Source organism: Scleropages formosus, chromosome 2 (assembly GCF_900964775.1).
Source record: "Scleropages formosus chromosome 2, fSclFor1.1, whole genome shotgun sequence".
Classification (NCBI taxonomy): domain Eukaryota; kingdom Metazoa; phylum Chordata; class Actinopteri; order Osteoglossiformes; family Osteoglossidae; genus Scleropages; species Scleropages formosus.
The window spans coordinates 35,948,838-35,974,121 of record NC_041807.1 but is presented as its reverse complement, the minus strand read 5'-3'; the positions used below and the strand labels follow the sequence as shown (position 1 = coordinate 35,974,121).

Genomic DNA, 25,284 nt, shown 5'->3' with positions numbered 1-25,284 from the left:
CTCATTATAATCATTAATACTTAATAAAAGGTACGAATAAAAGTTAAATCCACGTGCGGAAGTGAAGCACGGACGCCTCTTTATCTTTGCCCTCATACAACGTGTAACAGGCTGTGCAGAACAACTGATCTCCCCTTAATGAGAAACAGCACAGGATGGGGGTGGGACGATGAAATGGTTCTACAATAATTTCAAACTTGTGTTTCCTCCGATTTTCTTTGCCTGCCGGAGTTGTCGGAACGAGACGGCGTGTGCGGTTGGCGAAGGCGAAGGGGATTACCGCGGTGGGCCCGTAACCCAGGCGCGCGTCAGAGCCACACCACGGCTCCTCTCGCTAATTTTATTACAATGGAGGTGCGGCCCATATAAAGCGCGACCGTAATTAAGGACGCGGCCGCATGCCCAGCTCCCCAGCAATGATGAAGTGCACTTTGCATCATGGTCCGCTGGTTTAAAAATCGCCATCAGCCCATGCCACTTATCGCCATAAAATTCCCTTTTTTATGCTCTTTAGCAGCGTCACCCCCGAATCTTCGTTTGCTTCATTTATACATGTGCGTGTTTTTTGTGTGTCCGCACAAAGACAATAAACATGTCCCTAGAGTGTTGCAAATCAGAAATTTGTTCAGTTTTTTTTTCCGCCGACTTGAAATGGAGAAGGCGGTGGAGCGCGCGCGAAGGCGGAGGGGTCGGCCAGCTGCGAGAGGGACCCCTCGCCCTCGGCCTCCTCGCACAGGCCTCCCCTTGTGCCGTCGCCGCTAATGGGCCTATTGCTCGCACCTCAGGCTCCGCTCTTTCACATTCCAGCTTTCAAACCCACACTATGGGCTGCATATCTGACAACACGGCACAAAGCTGTTCGCTAGTGTTTTCTGTGTTCTTTTTTTACACTTTTTTTTTTTCGTTTTCAACGTAAAATGCTAAACCGCTTTCATTAAACCCGAATAATCACCTATTAAATTTTCGCTCATTTATTTTTTTCCTTGCAACTAATTTAAAAAAAAATGAACGAACACTTAAAAAAGAAAAAAAAAAAAAAAAAAAACGTAATAATTCCACACAAGACTTTCACCTCATACACCTGACATTTTATGGTCTGACAAGCACATTTAGCTCTTTTGTAACTGCTGCTGGATCTCACCTGCACTGCAATTTAGACCTGTTCCTGCTGTATTTACTAGTTGTTTCTCCAGATCTGCGTCGTAGAATGAATGACAGCTTTTCAGATCGTGTGCCAAGCAATCTTCTTTTTAAAATAAATATATCTCGGTGCATTTTAAATACCTATTAACCGTAATCTCCAAAGAGGCACTGGAGGCAACAGTATCAGTTATTTATTTGCAGTAGAAAAGCCTTTATCTATGATTATTAATCTGTGCTTTTCAAAATACGATTATTTTTGCTCTGTGAAACTTTTTGGCATTTCTTTCTCTAAGCTCATAGCTGTCCAGCGAGAGCCTCTGCTAATAAATCCTATGTGCTACTTCTTTATTTTTTCCTAAACGATGTCAGCGGTTAAAGAGACACTCAGCGCTTTCATTGTTTGCGCTGTTGTTTGTATCTCGGGGGAGACACGTCCACGCCACCGCTGAAGGGAAGAGCAGATAAAGACCCTGCGTTGAGTTTGCTAAGACGTGCTGCCGCGGAAATGCAAAGTTCTGCAAAAGCCGAGCGGAGTTTCCACACTCGGTTACGTACAGTAGGAGGAGGGGATGGGGGGGTACATTGAGGCCTCGCGTGTGCATTGTGGCGAGACTTGACCTTCGTCTCCTCGCTGGCCTTCGATGAGTGCTGTGTAAAGGACAGCTGGTAGTGTAGTGGTTAGAGCTGCTGCCTTTGGACCCAAAGGGCACAGGTTTGCATCCCACTTCCTGCTGTAGTAACCTTGAGCAAAGTGCTTACTCTAAATCGCTCTAGTAAAAATGACCCAGCTCTATAAATGGGTAGATAATTGTAAGTAACTTAAGTGTAAGTCACTTCAGAGAAGAGTCAGCTGAGTGAATAAATGTAAATATCATTAACGTTAATTATGCTAATGATTTTCTCTAAAGCATCTTATGCTATTAAATTTGTATTCTAAGTCATTTACAATTATTCAGGTGGGTAAATTTTCACTATTTTAAATAAGGGTAGGTACCCCGATCAAGGAAAGTACAGCAGGAGGGTGGATTCGAACATGGGTCCCTAAAGTGGAAAGCAGCGACTCTAATTACTACGGTACCTTCGGACCCCAAACCAGGCCGGTTTTCTTGCAGACTAATTATTTTCTATTTTAATTCTGCTGTTTCTAAACTAGTGGAATGTAAGTATTTGACACGTTCTCCTTTCCCAAGCTTGGATTAGTAATTATTTGTAATTGTTCTTAGTTATTGCTATAGCAAATTTGTAATTTTAGGCACCTGTACGTGTTACGTGAGCGATGCCCTCAAATTGTGATTTAGGGGTAATTTTGTTCGTCTCATTTACAGGCAGTTTCATCAGCCTTGGTTTCAGGCTCCCTCAAGTGTGATTCTTTAATGCCACTTTGAAGGGTGTCGACGTGAAATTTGTAACGACGATTACATGGGCGGTTCTCCTCACTTGTTAGCTCTGCGTGTGTGTGTGTGTGTGTGTGTGTGTGTGTGTGTGTGTGTGTGTGTGTTTTCCTTTCCCTTACGTGGAGAGCAATAAATTGCATTGAATGTGAAACTGTTAAAAAAAAAGGAGTAATTTCACTTCCTTCGACCACCCGATTCTTAAATGTTAAGCTACATTTTTACATCGTTCTCCAAGAGTTTCTGTTTTTTTTAAATTTGTTTTCACATTCTGCGACTTTTGTGGCTGGGGCTCGATGCAGGCCATTAACTGCGACAGGACTACAAGTTAGCGACCCGTCAACGGCACTTATGCTAAAAGCGTTTGCTGTTCTTGATTAGGGTCGGGCTGGTTGTAAAGAAAGTGTGTGTGTTAAACACACCAGGTTGGTCACACTCTGAGAGCAGAGCCAGAGCCCTCAAGACTGAAAAGCTTCCCAGTTGTCTTATATTTACCATATATTTTTGACCCTGCTGCTTTGTGTGAGAGTGTGTGTGTGTGTGTGTGTGTGTGTTTGACAGCATGAGCTCAAGAACTTCTCACCCTGGTGGTATACGAGCCCAAAAATGAGAGAATAATTTTTAGGTCTCACGAAGAGTTCGTCGTCCTCAGCACTTCCCCCATGTGGGTCGCTTCACGTGCTCCTCACGCCCTTTGTTTGCGGTTAAGGTTCTGGTGCCAGTTGGCCCATCTTTACGGGTTTCCTCTTCGCATTTAGCGTGTGATTTTTCGCCGTTCTAATTTCATTACTTTCGCTCTGACCTCAATTAGCAAGTTCTTAATCCCAGGAAATTAAATCCCATTGTCAAAGAGGAGGAAACAGACCTGGTGTAAAACTAAACCCACTTATTCCAGTGGCCGCCTCCCCACCGCCGCCAGGTAAAAATTGAATCAGTTCTTTGACTACTTTTCACCGACTGAGTTAAATTACAGAGTTTCAACCCCAGCTGCGTCGTACGTTCACACAAAATTCAGATCACTTTTTTTGAACACGCAGTAGAATAAATACAGATTCAGCAGGTATGTGTATGAAATGAATATAAATAACTCCAGTACAGCCTTTGTGGAATTACTTTACAGATTTCTTAGCACAGATTTATTAATGGCATTTCAAATTTCTCACAGTAGTACGTTAAAATATTTTCTTTTAATCTCAACGTGTTTGATTGGAAAAACTGCGCGATGGCACATTTTTTAAATTAATTTTATACAACGCTCCTTTAATCCCTTCAACCTTACCTTGGTTGAGTTGAATGCATAACTTTTTTTTTTAGCTATGACTAAATCAATCAACTACACACACATATATACACACACGTACAAAATATATGTCAAATTTACCAAGGTTAAGCCGATAACTTGAGAAGATGTGCTCTGTTGCATGTTGACAGCTTGAATACAGTTCTTTTTTACAAATAGATCTTTGCATTTCAAGCAAAAATGATCATTAAGAGTTTATTCGAGCAAAACCGAGACAAGATAACTGCATAACTTCTTAGAGTTGCTGAAGTGCAATGCCACTGATTAAGAATCCCCCTAACGTCCACCATCCTCATCCAGCTCCTTTCTACCCGTCTCAGGACCCCCCACCCCCACCCCCACCCCCGCTCCACAACACACACACTTTTCAGGCCCCGTAATGGATTAATATTCAAGCAGCACCTTCCATGGCACTCGGGCACAGAGAGTCAATATGTCAGCATTTATTGATGCCCCACAGAGCTGCGCAGGGTTGTCAGACCCCTATTCAGGCCTTAATGGCCCCCTAAGGTGCACGTTGTATGGGCCCTGAAAGGGCCGGGGGGCCCCTGAGCCAGGCTGTTGTTTAAGGTGAGCGCACACTCACACAGACGCAGGGACAAAAAGCCACAGCGCCTTCATGCTCATGACAAGACCCATAAAAGACCATCAGCGAGCGCCTCTGCTGCGTATTTTCCCCTCTTTCTCGCCTTAAACTTTTTTTGCCTGCTCCAAAGAAAGAAAAGAGGGCTAATTGTTTGTTGTGGGAGCCGAAGATTATAGAACCTCCCTTTTCGCCCTTTCTCTCCTTTGCTTTTCTCTATTCTCCGCTGCTGCTTCTTCTTCTTAAAGATGTGCTTTTATCCCCATGAATGAAAAGAAAGGCAGAGGAATTTTCATGTGCAAAGTTGAAAGACCACAGAAGAAAAAGCACTGGGCCCAAATTTAGAAAGTGGCAACACGGCCGAAGTGGTTAGTTGACAGTCGCGGCATTGGAAGATGATACAGAAACAAAACACGAGTTCCTTCATTGAAGCGAACTAAACCCCCGAGTGAATTCTCACCGAAGACAGACACTGAGCCTTTAGTTTGAGTCATCTTGGATAATTCGGCACGCTTTAAAATAGTTTATATTGCGATTGTCAACTCTTTCTTTTCTCACACTTGAGCAGAAAAGCTATTGTTCGGGGTCTCGACGTGGTAGAAATCATGGTGTATCCCACTTTAATGTATTTATATTCGAAAACCAGCTTTCTTGGCAAATGTTAGCCATTGTGTATTGGAAGCCAATTAGCAAATGGGGAATGTTCCAGAAAAAAGGTTTCTTTTGCTCCTGATCACTTGTCCCCTATGGGGCAGAGAAAAGACAGAGCGTCATGTGAGAGAAGTCCCAGGGACTCTGTGTAATAGCTCGACCTGCCTTGGACGGCTCTTCGAATTAACTGCTCTGCGTGAGCCACTTGTTCGAGCTGAACCCTGAATTGAACTTTGGGTGCGAATGCACGTCTTGCCGCCTCCTCATCGCCGGACAGTAATAGGTGGGCTTTCATCTGTCCAGAGATGGCCTATTCACTCGTGCTCCGTTGTGGTCTCCAGTGTGACTTCTGCTCCCATGTCGCTTCCAGAGAGCCGAACTGCGTGCCAGAAGCTCACTGTTTCCACTACATATCAATTAAATTCATTAAGCGTAACGCCGCTCATGATCCATCTGCCACCAAATCCTCCGAAGTTTAACTTAGGAAAACCTTTACTTCGATCGCGTCTTTAGCTATTGGCGTTAGGTACGCTTCTGTGGTTTCTTTGGCTATTTGTCTATCAGTCTTTATTTATTTATTTGATTATTTATTTATGTTCTGTGTGGCAATCTTTACCCTTCGCTGTTTCTTTAGAGGCTTCCGTTCTGCCAAAGGCACCGGGTACATCGGGAAGATGTTGGGGAAGGCTTCCGGTTTTCCGCAAAGATGCCATCTCTAGCAGCGGAAGCGAGGATCTTGCCCCGATACCCGCGTGCCGCACCCTGCTATCTCATGCTAAGATCCCCAGCAAACCTGCGGAAAGAAAGACCTCTTTTAATCCGGGCTCAAAGCCAGGCAGATTACGCCGAGGCAGATGGGTGTCAACGATAGCAAATCATTACGGTCTGTTTGTGTAATTAGTGTCCCCCCCCACACTGTGACTGACAAAAATAATAACTGCAGCACTCCGACAACAAAGGGGACATACAAAATATGTGCATAAACAGAAATAGGAGAATAGATAGGCTCTTGTTTTCGCCCCCTGGGAAGGAAAGACAAACAAATATGTTGACAATTTGCTTCAACTGGTGTGTCAGTCATCTGAGTGAGGCTGGGTTTTTGGATGCTCCAAAATTGCTGAGGGTTGGGCCTGATTGTAATTTCACTGGAACTAATTTGCTTTTCAGAACGATCCATCATAAGCCATCTCTTCCCCCCCGTTCTGTCTCGGCAAGATGTTTGCGGTAGACAACTAATCGCGGTAGCAGTGTTTCCAAGAGAAACGACAAGATGTGACTCCGAGATGATGGGATGCGATGGGACTCTGCCCATAGAGCTGGCTCACCTGGCCTTGGTACGAGGCAGGTGATCTGCTCATCACTCCACAAAGCCCACAAGAGCGGAGGAGAGCTCGTCAAGGCCACGTTGCCCCGGGAGCTTCAGTAGGACAATAAATAAGAGGGAGGAGAATAAGCAGCAGTGAGACTCCACTGAGGCTCCGCTGGCTCCTCCCTGGCCATTTAGTATGTCATAAATGTGGGCTTTTTTGGTGGGGGCTGGTGGTGGTGGGAGGAGTGATTTGTGAAATTGGGGGAAAAATGTTTCAAGAGAAATGCCATTGTAAAAAGTACAAGCTGCGCCATTCCGTCACTCGGCTGCATGCAGATGCGTGTGACGTGTAATTTTTACGGTGCCAAATTGAAACACACACACGTCAGCATCCAAACGCCATGTCATGCACCTTAATAGCCCCATTTAACATAATAAAAGCTTTTATCTATCCACTGATTGCTGTTACCACAACAATTTGAATTGATCCCATTGGGAAACATAAGGCCTGATGGCAATTAAAGGGATTATTTTATTTGAATTAGGAAAGAAACAATTTTGTTCAATTTAGAATTTTAAGTGGAAAAAAATGTCTTTGCTTGTTTCTGCCGTTGTCTGTGGTCAACACCAATTTTCGTCATGAATGGTGACAATGTCGACGTGAGAGGTTCTAACGCGCTTTCAAACAGGCCTGGTGTGCTGTTGATTAATGTTTCTTTAAACATACGGTATTTAAAGGCAGTGTGCATATAAATGATGGCGTGCCCCGAGGGAATACTATTTCAAGGCATAATACACCCTCAATAATACATAATTAGGACTTGCTTTCATGATAAATGATGTGCCTTGACAATTTTATCAATCTCCCACAGAACCTTCAAATGGAATTACAGCCACGCTATTACATAGTAATCAGGGTGTTCTGTATTGTTGATGCAGGGATTTGCTTTAATTTATTTGAAGGTGATACTCTATAACGTTGTATCGCACATGTTCCTAAGGTCTGGGTCGTAGAATTAGCGGCGCCGTAAATTCAGTTTGTTACTTTTTGTGAACAGTATGGAATTATATTTATCCCATAATAAATTTAGCACATCTGGGAACGCGCCGCTGTCACTTTGGCTTTTGATAAGGCGGCGTGTGCCAATCACCGGATTTCCCAGAGGCAAAAACGAGCCGCAGGTTTGAACCTGCCTATCTGCATCAGATTCTTTTGTATTACCATAATCCCGCTTTCGTTACAGCGAGAGAGGTGCTGCCCTTTGGTTTAAACTCGGTGTCAGACATTCGTGTCGAGCCGCGCCGGCTGACTGAGGCCCTTCCCGTGTTTTGTGATACGCAAGATACGTGGCGTTGTAATTATGGTGACCCCAGAAGAGTCACACGTGGGCTGAACAAATGTTGGCCCGTCACGACCGCATCATGGCACCATGCAGCTGTCTGCGGTGGCTACGCTCTCCAATTCCGTCTCACGCTTTGCCTTCGGAGTTCCATTTACTCAGCCTGTATTATGAGGAAAAAGGCAATGGAAAAATAAAGCAGCGGTGCAGCTATGACGAACGCCTGGCGGGACCGGCCTTGGTCGCAGGGGTAAATCTGCACAGATAACCGTATGGTTTGACTAAATAAATAAATAAATGAGCCAAAGCAAAAGCAGTTACTGTGGGATTCCCTTCCTGGCCCCCACCTCTGCCTAAATCCAGCAGCATGTAGAAAAGAACAAATACATTCCATGCTGTCTCTGAAATGGAAGCAGCTGCCCCCCCCAGGACTCGGAGGGGCCTTTGGAAAGACATCTATAGACCATTTCTTCGCCTCAAGTGTTCCCATGGCGAGTTGATGGCGAATCGCTTTTCTGCATCCTCGCAAAAACCAACAAAGGGATGCACACATATACACGCACACATAGTATTTTCCACTTTCTATTTTCAGGTTTATTATTACTTTTTTTTTTTTTTGGTGGGTGAGCAAAGCGAATCTTCGCTACAGGAAGAGGGAGAAGAATTGATTTAATTAATGCGGCCTCATGTCCTGCGGCCATGTGTAATCCGTTGAGAATTCTCGAACGTGAGCCGGGGGAGACAAAAAGACGTCCGCGAGAAGTCTTCTCGAGTGGCCTGCAATGATAGTCTCAGCCTAATCCCATAATTCCTTGTTTAATTAAACTCTAGAGCTGGCCAGGAATCTGTGCCAGTTAGATGGTTCTTTTTATTACTGTTGTTATTTAGGTTGTGAGATGAAATATATATATATCATATCAGTACGTACGAACACACACATACACAGTGAAAAATACTAATGTTTCTTCACCTGACCTTTCTCTTTAATTCACAGAAGTCCATTAATCTTTTTTTCTTCAAAACCTCAGAGACAAATTCACACTCCTAAAGATCTCTTTCACTCTGTAATTCTACTTCATTTACAGAATCTCACTGTGGATTGATACATATAACCTGTCCTCAGCCCTCGTCCTAAAGCACCGTCCACTCCTAACTGGCTCATGTATCTAACTATTGACACATCTGTTTGTTTTATTACCTTCTTAAAATCCCACCCCTTCTCTCATGCACTGTCCATTTATACGTGACATTTGCGACACTGAAGACATGTTTGCTGCCATTCATTTTGACCACATCAAGCATAGCCCCAGATCCTGAGTCAGCCTCTTTGTGCAAGTGTATGACTGAGAAAGATCATCACATTAGGAACCTCGTCAAGTACTGCGGCTGTCAACACGGCACCTCCGCTGCATCACGTAACCTTGGGTTCCTGACCAAGCTCTCTATCCTGGTTGATCGTTCATAAGTGGGTAATGCTTTAGAGAACATTTATATTTGTTCATTCAGCTGTCAGTTTTCTCCAAAGTAAAATACAATTACTTTTTTACTGGAGCAACCTTGGAGAAGTACCTTACTCAAGGGTGCTACGGTAGATGGTTGGATTCGAATGTAAAACCTCCTAGTCCTGAGGTGGTGCTGTGGCTCTAGCCACTACGTTACCTGATACCCCAGAAAAAACAAAAGAATCACAGTGAAACTAGAAGGAAACACTCAGAAAAGTTCTATAATACTAGTGTAGATCTATGGTCCAGCTGCTTTCTAAGTTTTCACTCGGTATCGGAATCTAATGGCTGCGTTCATGTAAGTCTGCTTGTCAAGGCTAAAACATGGTGTTCATGATAGGCATGTGACAGTCTTCAGGGCAGGGAAACAAAAGCCACACCGGTCATCAGCGTTAGTCATGAAGATTTTACACAGCTGCTGGCAGGTGGTGGTGTTGGCATGACCACAACCCCTCTAGCGCTCCCCTGTCCCATCCACAAAGAAGTCCGACTCCCACGCGCTTCCTGTGCAGTGATACAGAAGGGCTCATCAGGGCAGTCTGCTGGAATAAAAGAGAGTTTATCTGGCCCTGATGAGGGATTGCTTAAATGTGGGAAGGAGTCGCTGCCCAGGCTATAGCCTCTGTCTACAGATATTGGGCTAGGGTGAAGATTTCTGTGGATCAGACTGGAAATAAATAAAGACTAAACTCAAAAGAAATGACAAAATGGAGTCCCAGTCCTGTCTGGCACCAACAAAAGTGCACCCAAAGGGCTGGCATAGATAGTGAGGAAGAGAGAGTTGCACTTCCTGTGTTGCTAGCTACCAGTGCTAACAATGGAGCAATTCACCTCTGGGTAGTAGTTTAACAAAAAGTAGCACAATGCTTCTGTGTCCTCATAATGTGACCATCTGGTAGCTTAGAGGTACTGAACGAGTGAGCTGTTTCAACTTTATTGTTTGATACTTTTTACTTTTGTGGATAAACCGCTACTTCCATCGTACTGGAGCCCAAGGCTACTAAAGCAAGGCCTGTAGCGGAGCTCAACACGGCAGACTTCAGGTTTGCATCTTTAACCACTTCACTACCTCCTCACCAAGGGATCTCTGTGAGAACAAGTACATCTGTTCTGTACACGAGAGCGCGGTACAGATAGATGCTGATGTGTCTGCCGTAAACACTTATTTAGAGAATCCTGCAGAAGAAGGTTCTGCTTGTGCTTTTGCCTCTCTCAATTAGAGGTCAAAGCCTGGAAACTTGCTGTTTTATAAATACATATACACGCATGTTTACTCAAAAACAGGTTGGCGCTGGCCTCGTTCGCACGCGTGTATGTTCCCCTAGCATCTCGCTAACCGCAAAGGAAGACCTGCTCTTGATAACCAGAATGGAGTCTGAAGTGTAACATAATCTTGCCACGTTACTGTAAACAGTGTGGGATCACGGGGCGCGGGATTTCTTGAGCGTGACACAGTGTTTCATTGGGAATATTTACACTTTGGCGGTGTGGTTTTCTGAGCCCCAGGCCGTGGCAGAAGAATAGCAGCACATGGATCACCAAGGTGGTCTGGGGAGATTAACTGCCACCCTCTTCTCTGGCCTCACTCCAGCTTCTCTTTGGATGTCTTCTTATTTGGCGTTGTGTTCCCCACAGCCCCTCGTATATAAACAGCCAAAGATTAAAATAATATTCGCTCTCTTTTGCTTGCAGCTAGCAGAAGCCATAGGAGGCTACATATATTGTTTTTGAATCCTCAGCACCCCACACTTCTCTATCTCCCGGTGCCCATCCCACTCTCCCCTCACTCCCATTGCCATGGAAACAGGCATGGCTGGTTCTATGACTCTGGGATGTCAGAAACAAACTGTTGGACCACTGAGACATTTTTTGTTTGGCCGGTTTGCATTAGTTGATACTGTGACAGCAATGATGATTGAGTGGGATTGATATCAAAAGAGTAGGTTTATGTAATATTATCCATGTATTAAATACCTATGGAGAAGCAAGAAGTAGTGGCGGTTGATTATGCCACCTTGCGCTCGAAGGGCCCAGTTTCAAATCTCACCTTTTACCATCTATGCATCTGCACGTCAGACGTATCCTTTAGGTGACATAAGTTCTTTCTTTTTGGCCGCCCCAGGAGGTCGCATCGATGACGGCTCGGATGTGGAGTCGGAGCCAGACCTGCCCCTGAAGCGGAAGCAGCGTCGCAGCCGTACCACCTTCACGGCAGAGCAGCTGGAAGAGCTGGAGAAGGCTTTCGAGAGGACTCACTACCCAGACATCTATACTCGCGAGGAGCTAGCCCAGAGGACCAAGCTGACGGAGGCACGAGTGCAGGTGGGCCCAGGGGAAAAATCCAGAAGGTCCAGCTGCACCTGTCATGAGCAGGTTTATGTGGTCGAATGCATGTATGGACGGAAGTATGGGTGGGTGGGTGCAGGGTTCCATGTGAGGAGCTATCCAGATGAGCTGCAGTCATGTCAAGGGTGTCAAGAAAAGACAGAGCCAAACCTCACAGGCATAACGCTGAAGAATATCCCCCGCACACACCACCACACACACACACCAACATGCATGCAGTCCTCATTATCTTCTCACGGGTGGCTTCGTGAAGCACGGCTAATTACCTGCGTTAACGGCATGCCAATTTTCAGTAACGGCCGTGATTGTGCGTGAAATGTTTTAAAATCAGAAGTTATGTTAATCGAGAAAGCACAGTTGACAACTTAAAACTGCAATTTCTTTTTCGTTGGCAGCAGACAGTTCTGGTAATAACAAAAGTGCTATTGTCAACAAGTGCATATTTGAAACGTACTGGACATCGGCTGATATACGGTGTCAGTAGTGTGTTCTTTTAAACTGAGCATAGGTGTAATATCAAAATTCATGGCACGTATACAGTAGGCCAGTGAAGTGCAGTATAAAGTTTGACGTGACCGGAGCTAAGTCTTTCTGGAAGGGTGTGTGTGTCACGCCTCTCCCCTCAGTTATTGTCCACGGCTATAAGTCTCTTTTCGAGAGTCAAATTAATAATGGCAACTCAGCATCAGGTTTACAGGCCTTGGAAGAGGGTTGGAGGGATATGATGTACAGAGTTGTCTTCTGCAGATGACAGTGGAGACAAGGGGCTTGAATAACAGGAGATGAGTTAGCACTGCGGGAGACACGCGTCTTGAGAAGGAGTGTGTGATCACAGGGCAGCCCGGAAGTGTCCGTCAAGGCGCGGTATGTTGACAGAGCTCTTAAAACTTGAGGACTTTCTGTCAGCCATGATGTGTAACCAAAGTACACCACTTGGCACAGGTTTCTCTTTCAGTTATATCCCTCCTCCCTTTGCTCGACCAGTCTCTTCCTGCCCCGACTCCTAGTCCCACCTCCTTGGCACCTTTATTACACCAGCTACTTGATCCTCGGCAAAACATACACACACACAAATAAGTCTTTAACACCTGAGACACTGTATGTTCTCACGTTTTTTCTGACAGAAAGAGGAGGCAAGAAAAGCAAATCAAACAATGGTTAAGGAGCTGGGGCTCGAAAGGGAAGCTCGCTGCTTTCAGCGTCAGGAGGGGTCCCATTATTTAAGTGGTAGTAGAAATCGGAAAGGTTTAAACGATTCCCTCTTGTCAGCTGCTCCTGATGAATCTGCTAATGATGTCATAAATTTCAGCGAAACGGTTTTGGCTCTTTTTCCTACTACTTTGTATCGGGTCCATAGCAGCAGTGTTGTCTGAGGTGTGAGGTGCTGCTCGCTGTGCGGGATCAAGGGAGTGTTTGACTTGGTGTTTCTGTATAAGGTGTCAGTGGGTGTCAATGACTGTACCTGAGGGTCACTGATTCTTACAGGGTGTTGGGATGTCCGTAGGTGTTACTGACCCTGAACGGGTGCGACTGGGTGTCACTATGCATGAAGCATTCGTGGGGATACTTGCCAATCCACGCGAGATGTTCACTGTGTTGCACGGAATGTCCCAGGTGGGGGTTCAAACTGCCCCCGTTCCAAAGCCCGTGATTCGGGTCCAGAATGAGCTGCTGTCCGTCCTGGGCGGCCGTGAGCCCACACAGAGACACGGCATTGTCTCAGCACCCTCCGGCCCCATGAAACACCGCTCTTTGTGAAATCTGTCAGGACGAGCTCCACCATATGGTCTTTCCATCTTCAGCTCTCCATCCAAATTTCGTTCTGGTTGGGCAACCCGCCCACCGTCACAAAGAAGCCATTTTCACCCATGGTGTCGAAGACTGAGGCGTCAAGGAGGTGCGAGAGCTTTCATCTCTGGCTTCATGTGCAAGAAGAGCTCCTGGTCAGAATTATCATCCATTTACCTTTGACGGTTTGGACAGAGAGGTTACACGCCACTGAAGCGATCTGAGGAGTGTAAGAGCTTATCGCACAAGGGTGGGACCGCAGAGCTGTGGATGGCGATGCGGAGGACGAGCACCCCGAGAAGCCCGAACCCGTGTGGCTTTTCTTCATTTTTGCCGTGGCAGAGACGTGTCGTATGATCCCAAGGAGTCGGCTACAACCATTTCCCTTCAAGAGGCACTTTGCTTTCTCACTAGGATTTACACTTCCTTTCCTCTGGATATGAAGACCATTTTTTAATTGTTTTCCTCCAAGTTTTAGAAAGCTATTCTTACGGAGATTATGTAATTAAAACGTAATTCATATTTCCTTCATTTCTATTAAGTGAAACATTTTTCTTAATGAGTATTTGTTTCTTTCTGGGTCTAAAACCTGCACTTAATGGATGTATTAACATGGTTGTTAAGGGCACACATAAAGAACCATCGTGCTTGGATTCAACAAAAAACAACAGCTTCGAACGTATACGTTTTTATTTGCTTGCTTGCATACCTTTTGTTATTATTGACTGCTTTCCCTATTTACACAAGCAGGTTATTCTTACCATGTCAGTTCAGGCAAAGTACCTTGATTAAGGGAACCGCAACAGGAGGTGGGATTTGAATCTTGGTTTTTGAAATGCAAGGCAACAGTTCTAACCACTACACCACCTGCTGCCCCGTTCGCTGACATGTTAGCCTAGTAACGTATTAAATCCTACTTTATAAACACATACTCTTGTCCTGCCGTAGGTGTTGCAGGGGAACCCAAGAGCGCTTCTCTTCTGCCCCAGCCGGGCCGTCCACATGGCCTCTGCCTCCCTAGGCTTTCACCGCCTCTTTGGTTTTATGTAACACTCAAGGCAAATACAGTAGAGTTATAGCAACAGCTGTTCGGTGGGGGGTGGGTGGTAAGGGGTAGAAAAAGGAGAAGGCGTGCATTCCTGACGGATTTCTCATTTCAGCTCTTGGCCGGGATCTCTTCTTCCCACCACTTTCAAGAGCGCCGCTCCTTGTAAAATTTTCAGCATATCAGAGAGGATCCCTCACCCTCTCGTGGGACCCCTACCTCACCAACAACATTAATCAATCAAGGCCTAGTAAAAAAAAAAAAAAGAAAGAATGACTGGGTGCTTTTACCACCCACTCCCCCACCCCCAGCACGCTCTTTTCACCCCAAATCCAGCATCGTGTCTCTCACAGTTAAAACCCACATTTGGAATAAGTGCTTCCACATATGTCTGTGTCTGTCTCCGAGCTCCGAAGGAAGACAGATGTCTAAATGCCTTCTTCCTCGCTCGCTACACACAGATGAAACATTCCATCATCTGTGCTCTCTTTGCGCGCACAACACCATAAACATACACAAGATACATGCCAGGAAGAAAAAGTAGGCTACATTTAGATGATTTGATGCAGGACACTGAATCTGGTTGTTGTATTTCTTTTTCCCCTGTGAAACCGCTTGCGTTTCAAGCCATATATAAAGGCAAGCGGTACAGCAAATTTGTCATGAGAGGATTTGCATATGTATATTTCTGATGCCACACCGCACCGGAGAGCACTTAGCTGATGTGACAGGCTGTGCCGTAGACACCTAGCGTAAAGGAATGTGCCATTGTTCAGAGGCGAGTGCTTTCTGACAGCCCCGTGACACATGACAGGATTTCTGCGGCTGAACGGCGGCGCAGACCCAAACACGGGGGCCGGCGGTGATTGGTCAGCAGGAGGCCATGTGGCGATCAGCACAACAATCCCCTGTTGTTGGCAGCGGTGGAGGCCCCTGCTGAGATAGCTGCCATGTTTGTAGGTCAGCTCAAAGTCTCAGCCTTTGAAAGGAGTCCTGGAGACATCCAGCTCTTGTGTGTATTTATGGCGACTTGCTGCAAATTAGAAAAGTGCAAACAACAACAGGAAAAAAAAAAAAGAGAGAGCAGGAGATCAGAATGAAAGCGAAAGGCACACATTCCGCCTGTTCTTTTTAAATAATGGAGCTAAATTATGTCATGTGAGAACTTGAGGTATTTGCGTATTGCATATGATTTGTTAATACAATTTTCTCCCTAATCTAATTCTGGGCCACTTTGAACATCTTAAAAGGTCAACTCAAACTTAATTTTCTGAAAAGCTCACTTAGAAGAAAATGACTCTAGTCAAGCAAAGTAAATAGAGACCATAGGTCCTCAATGTTGCTCCTGTGCTGGAGTAGGGGAAGGAGCGCTCGGGATTTTGCTTTGACAAACAGATAGCTCTCCAGGAGCCACGTGTGCTTTTGGTCATGGATGTCTCTGCTACAAAGAACTGAATGTCGTTCCCGATCCACTTAAGCTTGAGGAGATGTGTGAGCATCAAAATGAGGTGAAGACAAAGCTCAAGGTGAAGAGGTCCTTCAGTGTTTCTGCCTGAAGTAATGTATAGAGTGGAAAGTTAGGGTTTAGGTGCGGCAAGGAGGGGCATCCTCCCAATGTCCAAACAAGTCCGATGAGTCCTGCTAATATTGGTGCATAACTCTCTAGAGTAATACTTTTACATTTAATAATTTCACTGATGTTCTTCTCCAAAGTGATGTACGACTCAGAGTAAACAAAAGTGGATTTCACCAACAGAGAGAGACGGAGATGTAGACAAGTGATTCTCGAATTACAGTCATTTGTTGTAATGTACTCATTCTGTTTTTCTCTGAGACGTACATATGTCGAAAAAGAGAAAAGCATCTGCTAAATGAATAAATGTAAATGTACGTTACATTACAAATGGCTGAAAAGAGAATTGATGCAACTGATAATGTAGTGAAAGTCTGTGAAGCAGATGGAAGATGGGGAGAAAAGTGAGTCTGAAAGATTTCTTTTGACACTGTTCTTGAATGCTGAGAGGGATTCAACAGTTTTGAGCAAGAAAGGGAGCTCATTCCACTACACTTGGACCAGAACCAAGACCCTTCTGATTTTGGACCCAGTACTGATTGGTTGGTCCCCCAAAACCTGACAAGTTATTACACCACTGACTTAGGGTGGTGATGTTAAGAATGCGTGGGTGTAATAGTATTTTATTAATAACACTATTACATCTTAATTTTGTACAGTATATGCATTTATCAAAGTGTCGATTTTGAGTCGTCTGTGTTCCAGCAGAAAAGACCAAATAAACAGAGAGCATGTTTCCCGGCAGCTGCAGCTGGTAGCAAACTTAGGGAAACACATCTTCCAAGGAAGTCGAGCGTCACACTTGGATGATTCATAAGGGCATATAAGGGTTCTGGAATTCTGGCCTTTGCTGGGGATCGGTACCCGACCCTCTTAACTCTTGGCAGACCCCTTGGCCTGGGTCTTGACCCAGCCTGGCGCAGCTGCACTAACACAACATCCAGATGTCTGCAAGGGGTCTGCGTCAGAGGGGGCAGTTGAGTTAAAGGACACCCTGAGGGTTTTTTGGACTTCCAGAAGAGGCCACCCCGAGGTACTGAGACCCTATCTCCGCCACAAACACCGGTCAGAGTCAAACGAAAGAAGACGTCTTCCCATCAAAGATGAACAATATAAACAACCTCTTCGTGGTCAGAAGTATTGTTGCAAGGGGTCAGCGCTTTGGGTGAACAGTCATTCTGTTGTCTTGATTTTGACAGCAGTAGTGCTGGAGTGGAAGCCTTTGCAGTAGAATTCCTGAAGCTTCCTAGTTTCCTATTCTCGCAAAGACACATGCCATAGACACCCAGACTCCAGAAGCCAGGAGAAATTCCTCTCATCTTGCTGCTGTCCAAGGAATCGGTGTATGTCCCATCTGTCTTCATCAGTCGACACCAGCCTCAGTCACTGTGGCTGCCCCTGTGTTTCGCGCTCCGGCTGCTGTTTTACGGACCCGTCTGACAAATAGCGAGAGCTGATCCATATCTCTCTCACTGTGGGGGGCTGATTAGTTCCAGGCCCCATGATGGAGGGTGAAAGGGCCATGGCTACCTGTATTCCCCTGGTCTTGTTTCTCCGCAGCTGTCCTGGCAGACACTCCACTACCAAGGGTTTCTCAGGGTTTTGATGAGAACGAGGACTACAGAAAGTGGCTCCTGCCCAGGATGTGTGGAAGAAAATGATTCTACAATCTTCAGTTTAGGCAGAAATTCTAAGAGATTACTTGCAAAAAGAGGTACTTCTTGAGTACTTTGTACCACATGGTGAAGTTGGCCAGCAGAGAACAGAAGGTGAGAAGTGAGGAGGTGCTTAAAACGGGTGGTAGGGGACCATGAAGAATGAGAAAATAGACAGGAGAAGAAGAGATGAGGAAAAATTACTAGAAAGAAGTCCATCATTGGCACTTACAGTGATTTACTCTTCTTTCCTTCACTTTTGAAGGGCCACTTGTGCTTCTGCGAAACCCTATCTTCACAGCAGCACAGGCTCACTTGGAGCATCTGTCACTTAGATTACCTTCTATTGCCGATAAACATTACATTTAACATCATATTTAGTAGAATTTCAGTTTTTAACACGGCCTTTCACAAAGCATACATAATCAATTTGGGGTAAAAAAGAGTTTTCCTCTCTCTTCTGGAGTTCTTCAAGTGGCAGTGACCCTCGCATGTGCTGGCACACAACTCGCCGAGGATTCGTCTGCTGCAGTGTAGCACTACAGACAGATTTGTCTGCAGGCTAACATAGCACCTGCCAGAGGATTCGTCTGCATGCTAGCACAGCAGTACAGAAGGATTTGTCTGCGGGCTAGCTCTCCAGTTGGTGCACGATTTGTCCGCAGGCTAGCACAGCACTAGAGGAGGACTCTTCTGCATATTAATGCACCACTTAGCGGAGGATTCTTTGGCATGACAGCAAAATACTAGAGAAGCATTTGTCTGCATGGTAGCACACCGAAAGGTGGAGGAATTGTCTGTAGGCTGGCACACCACGTGGTGTATGATTTACAGTACCTGCATATTAATGTACCACTTAGTGGAGGAATCATCAGCACGATAGCAAAACGCTGCAGACGGATTCGTCTGCATGGTAGCACAGTAAAAGGTGAAAGATTTGTCTCCAGGCTAGTAGAGCACTAGAGGAGGATTCGTCTGCATATTAATGCACCACTTAGCAGAGGAATCATCGGCACGGTGTGCTAACACTAGACAACCATTCGTCTGCAGGGTAGCACACCTAAAGGTGGAGGATTTTTCTACAGGCTAACCAGTTGGTGAATGATTTGTCCGAATATTAATTCAGGATTCATCAGCACAATACCAAAACACTACGGAAGTATTCGTCCGCATGGCGGCGCAGCAAAAGGTGGAGGATTCGTCTGTGGGCTAAAGCTCCACTTGGCAGAGGACTCATCTGCACGCTAATGCAGTGCAGGATTCGCTTGCACGTGGTCGTGCAAGTTGGTTGTGGATGCATCTACATGCTAGCAGAGCACTATGGGAGGATGCATTTGTATGCTACCACACTGCTCAGCCAAGAACTCATCTGCATATTAGCGTAGTGCTAGCGGAGAACTGTCTCGGTGCATCTCGAACCCCCCTGCTGTAGATCTGTGGGAATTGTGAGATATACTTAACAACACTCAGCCCTCTTTTCCGATGCCATAACGCAGCTTGCTCACTTACGGAGACACTGACATGCTTACACCTCGAAGTGTGTTACTGAATTCATCAATGGGAACACAAAGTCTTTGCACGTTTATATCAAAGAGTGAGTCATTTGCATTTATTCAGCCTCAACTGCTCTCTCAGTTATAATGGGGCACAAAAGCAGCTTCTCATTGTATACAATACACACACACACACACACGCATTTTCTGAGCCGCATGTCCCATACGGGGTCGCACGGAACAGGAGTCTACCCGGCAACACAGGGCGTAAGGCCGGAGGGGGAGGGGACACACCCAGGACGGGACGCCAGTCCATCACAAGGCACCCCAAGCGGGACTCGAACCCCAGACCCACTGGAGAGCAGGACCCAGTCCAACCCACTGCGCCACCGCACCCTCGGTTTACAATACACACATACCGTCTAAAATCGCTTGTCCCAAGTGGGGTCAAGGCAAGCTGGAGCCTAACCCAGCAACATAGGGTGTAAGGCTGGAGGGGGAGGGGATGCCAGTCTGTTGCAAGGCACCCCAAGCGGGACTCGAACCTCAGACCCACCAGAGAAAAGGATCTGGCCAAGCCCGCTACAACACCGCACCCCGCACAATACACAGGTTTTTAATTCTAAATATGAAAGTAAGCTGCTCAGGTAATTTCAGTATTAAAACATTCTTTTAAAACACATTTAAATGTCAGCATGCTTAGATGTTTGACCTTTAAAGGTGTTTTAATGTTGTCTGTGAATAAAAATTGGAATTGAAAAGATACACTTTGGTTGGAACTCAACTGATAGCCATCATACACATGCGTGTGATGTTTTACAATATGTGATAATGCTTGCAAGCTGTAGATGAAGCAGGTACGATAATAATATTCCTTTGTGATTATGAATTTCTCATTAATTGTGCGAAAGAAAGTGGCAGATATTGAAGCGAGGTCCGAGCTGGGAGTGTTTTCTGTCGGATAGAGTGGATGGTGCAAACTGACTCAATGGGTTTCTGTGTCAGCAGCTCGGCTTTGCGTGGTTTGGCGTTTTCGGACCCGCGCTCGCATCCAGCGACAGTGTTTAGCGCGACGGAGGAGCAGAGGCGGGCGCTGCGGCGAGGCCCGCCCTACCCTGCAGGCAGCGCTGCTCCTTGGAGTCGTGCGTTTTGTGCGCCATAAAGGAACAAATAGGATTTATGTAGATTGTGCCGACGAAAATGGTTGCAATGCATCTGTGCAAATGTTCGAACAGAGAGTCTTATTATTAGAATTTAAATGAATTTCTTTCAGTCTCTCTTTCTCCCTGATACTTATCAAGCTAATCCGACCCTCTACTCCCAGATTCGCACTTGAAGCAAGTTTAATTAGCATAGTGCCAGGCGAGAGAGAGAGAGAGAGGGAGAGAGAGAGAGAGAGAAAGAGAAAGAGAGAGAGAGCGATTGCATTGTACTATTATTCCACAAATCGTCAGCTTACTAGTCCACTTTCATACAGAACGTTTTTTATATTTATGAGTAAAGTATACGTGCATCAAAGCCATGTCCCTCCAGAGGTTTAATGTATCAGTGGAAGGGAGACTCTGATGATAGGACCGCTGAGTTTTCGCTAAGATGCCCATGGACGACACCTTCGCCCCAAACGCTCCAAGCCCCTCCTCACTCCGACCCTCGTCCCCTTGTGCCCCGGCTTAGCAGCCGTCCACCAGCAGGCGGAGAGATTGATGTGGGCCCTTTCTCTACGCCTCTCAGCTCCTGTTATGTTGGACTTTTTTGCTGTGAAATTCAATCACGTTATCCAGGTTTTACTCCTCGTCGGTCCGTCTCGCTACCACTCCCCCATCCGTGCGCCAGCCGTAATCCTAGGAAGACATACAGCCCGTGTCCTCCAGCTGGGTACAGGAGAAATGATGGGGTGCAGTGATTGATAGCAGAAGGACCTCCCCTTGGCAGATCTCCATCCATTCCTCACACTCCACCCTGACTTCTTACTTCCACTCTGTCATTTCAACACTGCGCCTCAAAATATTCACTTATTCTCATGCATTAAGTAGAACAAAATTATTTGTGCACCTAAGACTAGGAAACACAGCCCTTGGAGTCACTCTTGTACTCTGTTTTTCTGTAATGCTTATAACATCTGATGCAATAACACTGCCTTGTACAGGTGGTCCTCGACTTTTGACGGAGTTCCGTTCCAATAGCCTTCTCACAAGTTGACTTTGTAATAAGTGAAAAATCCATTATACCGCATGACGTAAGGATATATAAACAACATGCATGAGTGCTATATTGTATAAATGTAAACGTAAATATATATATCTGTAAATAAATGTAAAGTGCATTGTTATATTTTTTATGAATTTTATGCATTTTTCATGTTAAAAGAAGACTAATAGAATAATAATAATATGAATATACAGTACTATAACTAAATTTTTCTTCTAATATTTTCTGTTTCTATTTTGACGTGTTTTTCACTTTTTCTTTTCTGCACCACCAGAACAGTCACATTTTTGAATGCCAGTGATTGTATAAAAGTGACTCGAAGGGAATCACAAACAAAATGTTTTGTAAATGATACAAACGTTTTTGTAACAGAAGTCGATAGACACACCGAGTCGATGAAAAATACGGTTCCTTACAGCAGCGAAGCAGGCCGACGTTCTCGTGCAACTGATGCAGCGGTCAGCATTAGATGTTGCAGCCAAATGTTGGGACTGGAAAAAAATAGAATAAGGTTCATGGAAATAACCAGCAAAGTCCAAGTGGTTGTAAGTCATGTATGTCGTCGTAAGTCAAGGGCTACCTGTACGTTAAATGCAAAAGTATTTGCTGAAATGTGAAAAGCAGCAGTGATGCTTGGGAGAGGCACCCAGGGAGAGAGGCGCTCTGGAGGAATTAGGCTGTGCTGCAGAGAGAGGATCTTCCCTCCAAGGTGACTTTGGGATCAGGTTCCAGAGCACAGCGTCCAGAGCTGTTCACATCACGTCTGTTCTGGGGACCAAGCCGCTTAGCGGAGGCCGCCGACTCCTCTCACTCACGCTCCAGCCTCCGAAACGGGGAGACGGGCATTCTGCACCACGGGATTATACATGTCCTCCTTTCTCTACCAATGTACAGGTATGGAAGCTCGACAGGCAGATCGCCCACAAAAGCACGTTGGCCTTCAGCTGATACTTAAGTGCTTGTGGAGTGCAGCCTAAGAAAGTAGGCAAGTGCCACCCAGGCTAAAGGGAAGCTATTGTGCAAAGTGGGATTGAACCCAGCTGTCGGCCAGCGGAGCCCGAGGGCACTGGGGCTCAACCAAAGGCCCTTGTTCGCCCAGTCACCGTTGGGAGATACATCATTTTTTTCTACACTAATAACGACCAAATATGGTCCATAGTGTAGTTAAAGAGGCTGTGGGAAGGCCCACCTGTGAGCTGAGCCTCTGGAGAGTTTAAAGGGATCTTTCATAGGCGGTTCATTCATCCCGGAGGCTTGGGCTGGACATGTAATGAGCTCCACCGTACAGAGTAGGAACCAAAGACTGAGTCTAAACCCCACCTCTTAAGTACTGAGGATGTTAATAGTGAACAATTTTCAAAGGATCAAGTCGCAAAACATCTAAGTTTCGCAAAATTTGGGGAGTTGAGACAGCAGGTGGCAGAGTGGCTAGAGCTGTCGCTTTTGGACTAGGACACTTCATCAACATGCTTATCCTGAATTGATACAGTAAACATAACCCAGGAGTTTAGGTAAATCATTGTAATTAACTTTATGCTGTAAGTTGCTTTGGAGAAAAGCGTTGGTCAAATGAATAAAAAGAAGTTGTGTGTGAATGGTCTGTATGTGTCTGAGCGCTTGTATTTGTGTGGGAGGTGCACTCTGGAACAGTGATCACACTAACAATGTGTCTCCCGCAGAGTTGAGGAGGGCAGCTTGCGCCTCCCTTTCATTGAGACTCCCAGGCCTCCTCTCTGCTCCTCCTCCCAGCTCCGCTGAGGGGAAGGAAGTCAAGCTGACAATGGCTGAGCGGTGGGGTCAAGGGGCGTGATTCGGGGGTCAGAGGCGGGGGGGGGGGGTCCTGCCGGGCCGAGCCGGAGGGTGCCGCTCTCTGGCCGGGGAGGCTGTGGGCGACCCCAGCTGGAGTCCTGCCTGCTCGTTCGAGGATGGGAGTCCATGCAGAACGGGCACCACGCTCCTGCGGACCCCAATGGCCACCACTTCCTCCAGGGGGTGTGTCAGAGGGAGTGACTGTGTTCAGGCAGAGGATGTGAAGCCAGGGGTTGGCCTGCTGTGCTAAGGAAATGAGACATCATTGTACCAATGCTGCCTGCTTCAAATGACCATTTAGCATATGTACAGGAAGCAAAGTATCTTGGGATAGGCTCTGGACCTATGATCCTGCCTCTGGACAAGTAGTTTCAGATAGTCAGTTAGTGTGTGTATATATACAGGGGGCCTCAGAAAAGACACATATATACAGTATATATATTACACACACTGATTCGTTCACTCATTCACTTTCATTAACCGCTTGCCTTTATAAGAGTCCCGGGTCCAAAGCCGATCCCAGGGTTACACCCTGGGCGGGATGCCGGTCCATTGCAATATATAGAATATATTTAAATATGTTATATATGTATATACGTAAAATATATTTATATATAGAGTATGCGGTATGCACTCGATAGTTGCCTCTCACTCGCCCACCGAACTGGGGAGTGTCTCGAATTTAATAGTCAACAGTTCGAACCCTTGACTTAACCGATCATTTGTCTCAAACACTTCTTCACCAGTACGCCAAATACCTACCTGTAGTATATTATGTAAGGAGCATCCGCCATACAACAAAGTATCATTTTTTATAAAATATATATGTATAAATATGAGAGAATATTACATCACATGTAAAATGACAGATATTTGTACTTATTGTATATTATATGAGATATATTTTTGAAATTAAATGTGGAGATGAGAGGCTGAGAGTGAGAGCAAGAGGGTGTGTGAGACTCGGTGCCTTATGCTGCGTCCCGATCAATGTGATGCCTGAAAAAGCCACTCTTAAAGGAGTGCTCTGAAAGAACGCCTTCCCTTTGTGTGCGGTGTTTACGGCAGTCCACTGAGGAGCCATTGTCTCCCCCCCTTTCAAAGGGCCCCACAATGGACCAGCTCGCCCGAAAACAACAGTAGATTAACTGCGCTGACAGTGTATTAAAGTCTGATGAATCGGCACTGCGAGGCATAGATCAGTGTCTTTCAACCTTTTGCATACAGAAGGCCGCCGTCTTGTCTCGGTGAAATACAGCAGGTTGTTGGCTCTATGGCTCCTTTTTTTTTTTTTTTAAGCGCACACCAGTATTCATGAAGGGTACGCCTTTTTTTCAAGTGTCGGAGCGATCGCAGTACAGGAGCTCACTGTGTAGAACAGAGATACTCAGAATAATCTTTCAAAGTGCTGAAGTAAATTTAAAGATTGTGTTCTCATCATTTGTTTTTTTAAAAAAAGAGAATATATAATATATATTGAGAATCTACACATGTACAGAAATAAACACACACATACAGGTATGTGTGTATATGTGTGTATGTATATATGTGTATATGAGGAGTGTTGGACTGGGTCTTTCTGCTAGTCCTTTGTCTCTTGAAAACAGCTTTACAATTAAATTTGCATTTATTGATTTAGTAGATGCTTTTCTCCAAAGCAACATACAACTCAGAGGCAACAAAAGTGCATCAACAACAGATGAAGACTTATGGACACAGACACGTGATTCTCCAGGCACAGTTGCTTTGTTCCAATCCACTGTTTTTGCCACTGCGCATTACATGAGTAGCTGCAGGTATAACTGAGGAAATTGTGAGGTTATTATGACAGATGATCCGATTCGAGTTTATGAAGCGATTAGGAGATCCGGAGAAATGTGGGTTTGAAAGAGATGAGTTTTGAGACCCTTCCGGAATGTTGGAAAGGATTCAGCAGTTGTGAGGGAGAGATACGCTCGCATGATAGGCGCCAATGGCATCATCTCCAAATGTGCAGGCTCAGTTTTTAACTTTGTTTTTATTGCTGAGTGCCGTTGAGTCGAACACAGAAACAGAGGCCCTCCGGAATGTTCTGTGCTCCTTTTGTCCTCAGGGTTGAAAGGTCAAAGTGTCCATTGTCACTGAGATTGAATTAGTCTGTCTAGTTGT

General features: G+C 45.5%; 1 protein-coding gene across 1 annotated transcript in view; it reads left to right on the top strand.

Annotated features, from left to right (window-relative positions):
* The window catches only part of pax7b (paired box 7b), a 70,170-nt gene that overhangs the window by 21,171 nt on the left and 23,715 nt on the right, over positions 1-25,284 (top strand). Inside the window, exon 5 of the mRNA XM_018736605.2 lies at positions 11,342-11,541. Coding sequence (XP_018592121.1) covers positions 11,342-11,541 — 200 coding nt within the window. The remainder of the gene's footprint in view (positions 1-11,341; positions 11,542-25,284) is intronic.